A 7,254-nucleotide genomic window follows, 5' to 3' on the forward strand; every position below is an offset into this window, starting at 1 on the left:
ACAGCTACTTAGCTTCTCCATTAGATCTTTGAATGACAACCCAATTGAGCCATAGACTCCACAATGATTTCACACTTTTGGTCAAATCTGAACTCTAACTTCAACTCTAATTTAGCAATGGCATTGGGGGTGTCAACAAGGGAGCTTTGTAAGGGTTGGGGTGATGAGACTGGGGAAGGAAAAGGAGACATAACAGGTACGGAAACAGGTAAATCAATACTACTATCCTGACTAGTGGTAGTCTTGTCATGACTAAGATTAGCCTTTCTCTTTCTTTCCTTCTCTAACTTATTCAATTAAATGGGAAGACAGTACTTTCCATTGTTTCTTGTCCCATTCAATAAATTTCTCACCCGTTAACGATGGTGAACAAACCTGAACCATGCGTGAAGTGCAAATTGTGTGCATGTCATTCTTCAAAGAAGTCATTTTGTAGCTGCAATAGCGAGTTGACAACGAACTTGCTTCAAACATTGTCAAAGTTGGGAAAACAAAGTCAATATCTAAAAAATCCAGTCCAATAAGTAAGGGAAACTTGAGTCTTTTTTAACAAAAGATCAATCTGAAGTGAAAAGCTACCAACAATACAGCAATACTTTACCAATTAGCATGTAAAATTGGTAAAGGACAATGAATTCCAATTCATAAACAATTTGACAGGCCATTAACGGTTGTTCCTCTCTCCCCTTATAGTGGGCAGGGCTGGTCCCTACACCAAAACAAAAGAATTACTACTGCAGACTTCAAATTTTAGCTGCCATACTAGTTAGAAACTATAGCTTTGTAATTAGTACTTGGTAATTACTTATACAAAGCCAAATTTTGGACTGTACACCAGTGAGTCAGATTTTCAGCCACAAAAGTATGGCATCTGCATAATTAATGTTTATACGAAAAAAATTAAGTTATAAAAACATGGTTTCACTGTCAATAAAAGGATATTTTTCTTGACAGCAAACGTGCACTCAGCAAGCTATAAAAACAGATTACAAAGCTCATATAAAACTTACAGACACAGGTACACTACCTACTCATGCATAATAGCCAAACACCACAACCACTTACCAGTAAAAAGTTGTCCAAAGAAAAAGATCCAAGCACTGTCCTCAAGAGAAAATTACCATAATGCACTATTTATAGCATACCACATCCCTCAAAAATACAGCACAAATTGATAAACACCACCAAAAACAACAACTAGGGAACATCCTGATTTAAGCACCAAGTTTGACCATTTTTTTTAAAAACATTAAAGGGAAACAGGCAATATATATATGTCTATATATAATATAATATATATATATTATATATAATAATATATTATATATATATTATAGATATATATATATATATATTTATATATATATAGATTATATATGTTATATATATATATGATATATATATAGTATATATTAAATATTATATCATATATATATACTATATATATACATATATACATATACATACCTCTGTTCCTAATAATGAAAGAAATCTAAAGTCCCATGAAAACACCTGGCATTGGTATAATGCCTTGGCCATTACTGTGCTGTAGAGAAAATACTTAAAATGACAATGATTTTGCCAAGTCTCAGCTGCAGTAAGGAAAATTTTAAACAACCAGACCATCATCTGAACTTGGAAACACAGTTATCATACTTAAATATACTGTACAATATTGGAAATAGATTGAGAATAACATAAATGCTCAATTATCCATGATAAAATTATTTGCAGTGCAGTACCAAAACAAGAACTGAATATGAATCTTGAAGTAGTGCGCATAATTTTCAGTTTTTAAATCTATACTTCTAAATTAGGTATTTCAGTTTTTAAATCTATACTTCTAAATTAGGTATAGAGGTATTAATGTAATCAAAGCTCTAGAGACAATACTTATGGGTATATGAAGTAATTCCAAAAAATATGTTGTATTCATAGAACTGCAAAACCAAACTGACAAAAATGCTTATTTCTCATACAACCATGGGCAATTCCCAAAGGACATATTTATTATTAATTAATAACTAATACATTCAGGAAAAAGGGAAACAAATAAGGAAGATCTTTACAAAATTATTCTGATTTATCTACAAACAACACAGAGTTCACATTATTGCATTTCTATCATGTCAAGCACACATAATACTTACTTAATGCTCAAAAGAAAGTAAAATGCCTTAAAGAAAAATGCAAGGGAAGAGACTACTTGCAGACTGATTGGGACAATACTGGTGAGCAAAAATCTTTAACTGGGTTAATCACACCTATATTAGGTTCCTTCCTCTACCTTTCCAACCTTGGACTTGAGTCTTATGACAGACCTACTATCATGAAGTAAAAATACCTTGCAACAAAAATGAATGAAGACAAAAGTATAATGGCAAACAGAAAAATTATAATGACATATTGATACTATTTACATAATGGCATTTTGCTCATTATTTTATGGCATGAAATAATATTATAGCAGAAGTAATGTAAAAAATTCAATCTCTCAATCTCTGTGTCATATCTTTAGATTTTTTGTCCTTTTCCAAATACAGTAATATAATTTGTAATAACCACTTTTTAAAACTATATACTTGGGTATCTCTCACTCATCATTATGAGAAGAATCTCTTTGCTATCCAATCTCTTAGCATCCTCATTCATTGTTTTCACTATTACCAACTTGAAAAAATACATGAACTGTATGTGCATGAACTGTGAAAAGGGGACTCATTTATGACTTGGTTGTACTATACGGGTTTGGGAGATACCAAACAATCTATATTTAATAAAGTGGGGAAGGGCTACGATACAGGCAATGCCCTGTTATCAGCGGGGGTTCCGTTCTCAGAGGGGTGCTGATAAGTGAAAACTGCCATTAACCGAAACTGTGATTCATGATGCCATAATGGCACTTATGGCACCTCTGTTAGGTATGTTATGGTACCATAACACATTACTGGTGCCAATAACTGGAACTCTGCCCGTTATGGTGCCATAAATCTTCGATTTTATGCTCCATAAAACCGGATCACCGATAACCAAGGACTGCCTGTACATGAACTCAATGTGCATGAGCTGTGAAAAGGGGACTAATTTATGACGTAGTTGTACTGTATGGCTTTGGAAGATTTCCCAACAATCTATATTTAATAAAGGGGGGAAGGGCTAAGATACAGTATACATAATGGATAACCGAGTGTATACTAGTATGATGCTAGCAAATTAAAACAGAAAATTCAACTGACTAACAAAGACTAAAACCACTCTATGACGTGACAATAAAACTGAAGGCACGAGCAATACTATATATTCCACCATATTTACACATAGTACATCATTTGTGCTAATATACACAGTAGAGCAACGTCACAAAATTTCTGTATATGACACTTCGGAAAATGTTCATTCTGAGTATCAACACTTGAATTGTGCTATGGTCATCATCTCTGATGAGATATACTGTAATGGTATACATTTTCCCTCAAATCCTGTTACCCTTCAGAGATTATTCTTGAACTCTTTAAGAAAGTACAGTAAGCTTTTTTTTTTTTTTTGTTCAATATGCTTTTCAAAGTAACATTCTTACTCTTGAAATAATATAAATGTCAAATTCTTCAAGTAAGTTGCATTTTTCCTAGGTATACAAACCCTACCCTTTCATAAATGGAGTACCCTTCCAGCACATGTGCAGGAGATACTCCACATATGAAAGGCATGGTCTGTATCCCCATAGGAACAAACTACAATTACATTTGATTACCTAATTTACCATGCCTGCTTGCCCTGACATTAAATATTAAGTCAATGACCAAATCCTTCTAATGAAAAATTCATGTTATCCACGAACACTAAAACTTTTAAAATTCAACATTCACCTCTGCAAAAGAGCAGCAAAATGCAAAACCAATTCAGGATCGAAAAACAATGTACGTACTATACAGTGAAAATAGGACCACCTATTGGAAACTGTGGCTTGATTTTGCATTAAAAGATATGGATGTTCTCAAGTATCAATTCACATGAATTCCTAATGTCACATTAACAAACACTATTGTATTTAGAAGGCATTTGTGCATTAGAAAAGTTCACAAAATTCATTCAACTCTTCACTCATGAGTCCAATAATGGAAACTTCAAACTAAATACAATCCAGCATCTTATAAATTTTAATTTTCAATAATTTTCCTCACAGAATTCCAAGCATTTTGTTAAATTCAATGATTAATTTTATGCCTTGATAAAAAATAACAATTACCTGTAATGAATCTTCATATGCTCTAGTTACAGCTGTGTCTTTTCTCCACCATGATTGTCTCATTTTCACAATAGAACATAATTACTTCCATGGGGTCTCTTCTTTCTGCATGAATATGTCAGCTGATTTTTCATCTGCAGTAGTTAGAGGCTCTCCACTTCTTATTAGGTCATCAAAACTTAACTTTGAATAATTGACTGAAGTACTCTTTCTTTCTTTCTTCAATCCACCATAATGCAGCGCCACAGCTACAGAGTGAAGTGTATCCAACATTGTCTCTTCAAATTGCCACAGAGAATCATATTGTCCATCAATCTTGACAGTGGTATCTGAAGTTATTTTATTTATATCAAGCTTTTGTGTACGCACCTGAAAACATACACGTTGAAGATCAAAACCAATTCCTACCCCAAGGGCTTTTACTACCGCTTCCTTTAGACACCAATGACGATAGAAGGATCCTAATTGTTCCTTTTCTTCTGGACATCTTCGAATTTCAGCCCATTCTTCTGGAGTAAACTGTCTCCTCATTGTATGAAAAAATTCATCTACACTTTTACCGCCAATATATTCATTTTTCATTACATCAATACCTACTTTAAAACCATCTTCTGCCGCAAGAACAGCCCAATCTCCCTGATGGGATACATTAAAATCTATGCCTTTTAGGGCATCTGGTAGAGATGTTACAAGAAAAGGACGTCCTTTCTCTGTTCTATCAAATTTTGCACCAGACCAAGGAACACCGATCTTTTCTGACACTAACTTCCTAAGCATTAGCCTGCCAGCTATGGAAGACTTAGCATCTTTTTTAAAAACAAATTTCCCAATACGTTCCTTCTCTTCAGGTTGAATAAACGATAGTGCTGTCATCCAATCTCGTTTGTTGGGGGACCACAGCCTTGTATTAAATGCCCAGCGAACACTCTCCATTATGCTTTTGAACTAAGTATCTTTGCAGTGGTGGGAGCAAGTATATCAAATTGTGCTGTACTATATCTTCCCGAAACTGTCTACTTAAGCTTTATCAGATGCAATAACACTGAGGATGCCTCCTTGCTTGCTTCACACTTTGTGACCTATAAGGAAATAAAACAAAAACCAAAACCTTGTTACCACAACAGTGGCATAACAAATATTCCAAGAATATATTTTATTACTGATTTGTCTAATAATAAATGGCAAAGCACACAAGAGACATCCTCAGCTTTAATGGCAAAAATGAAAAAATCTAAAACATTTTAGAATGCCTATGTAAACCACAACCTTAATAACAAAGTTATCATTCTAATTTGTTAAATACCCAAGTCTATATATTAATAGAGCAGAAGCAGTATTACAGTACTATATGAAATAAAGCAGAAGAACCGTATCACCAAAGATCATTCTACTCAGAAACAGGACCCATACCATGGCTACCTTCACATCCAAGATATCATAGTAATCTTATAAAAATACTAACATTATATACACTGACATGACATTCCAAATATGTAGTACATTACTAATTCACACCTAAGCAAATTCTATTCATCAACTATAAGATGAAAGTAAAACTCTGGGCATTGTTACATTAGTACTGTTCTCAAGACAACAGGACACAATTATTAGATGACAAGAGAATAGATATCATAATATCTATAGCGCTACAGTGCTAAATGTCAATAAAAATACTGTACATACTATACAATGGTAAACACATTTCCAATTTCATAAAAAGTGAACACAGTATATTTTAGTGGGAAACAAAAGTTATTGTGCCCAGTAAATTCATTTATAACTTTAAGAAGTCTATGTTTGTAAACAGAAATGAAATCATTATAAATACAGTATAATTTCCTTACCATACAATATAGCTTTATCTGCCTCCCTGGTAACTAGCTGTGAAGAGGCAGCCAGAGTAGAAGACTCCACCAGTGGGTCATTCACAATAATCTGTAAAACAAAGATTATATATATATATTATATACCAATATATAAAATATATATATATATATATATATATATATACATATATATATACTATAATATACAGAAATATATATACATATAAATATATATATATATAGTATATTATAAATATTATTATATATATATAAATATATTCATAATATGATATATATACATAAATATAATATACATATATATATATATACAATATATATATAATAAATATAATACTAATATTATAAATATCTTATTAATAATAAATATAAATAAATATATAAATATAAATATAATTAAATATAATATAAATTAATAAATAAATATATAAATAAATATAAATTATATAAATAAATTAATATAAAATAATAATATAAATAAATATAAATTAAATATAAATAAATATAAACATATAAATATTAAATTAAATATAAATAAATAATAAATAAATTACAAATATAAATATATAATAAATGAAAATACAAATATATATATATATATATTATCTTATATTATTTATATATATTATATAATATATATATATATTAATATATATAATTAATATATATATATAATAAATATAATGTAAATATAAATATGTGTAATGTAAATAATTAAATATATGATGGTAATTATATAATATATATATATATATATATCTATATATATATTAGTATCCTATATATATAATATATATATATAAAGTATATATATATATATATATATATATATATATATATAATATATATATATATATTATATAATATATATAATATATATATAATTATTATATTAAAATATATAAATATATATATTATATATTTTATATATATATAATTTTATATTATATAATATTAAATAATTAATATATATATATATATAATAATAATATATTATATATACACACACACATATATAAATATATATATATATATATATATATATATATATATATATATATATATATATATATATATATATAAGTGATTACATAATAAAAAATATGGAATGTTATTCCATATATATAAAAGACTAAAACTAAAGAGGTTAACCAGATTGCTTGC

At 29.4% G+C, this 7,254-nt stretch overlaps 1 protein-coding gene across 2 annotated transcripts in view; it reads right to left on the reverse strand.

Annotated features, from left to right (window-relative positions):
• LOC135218416 (neurexin-4-like) overlaps positions 1-6,184 on the reverse strand; it is a 516,193-nt gene extending 510,009 nt beyond the window's left edge. The window contains exon 1 of one of the 2 annotated variants that reach the window (XM_064254722.1): positions 6,091-6,184. In XM_064254722.1, coding sequence (XP_064110792.1) covers positions 6,091-6,093 — 3 coding nt within the window. In that variant the 5' untranslated portion in view covers positions 6,094-6,184. The remainder of the gene's footprint in view (positions 1-6,090) is intronic. The other variant, XM_064254720.1, reaches the window with a different exon arrangement.
• Between the last annotated feature and the right edge of the window lie 1,070 nt (positions 6,185-7,254).

This window comes from Macrobrachium nipponense, chromosome 9 (assembly GCF_015104395.2).
Source record: "Macrobrachium nipponense isolate FS-2020 chromosome 9, ASM1510439v2, whole genome shotgun sequence".
NCBI lineage: Eukaryota > Metazoa > Arthropoda > Malacostraca > Decapoda > Palaemonidae > Macrobrachium > Macrobrachium nipponense.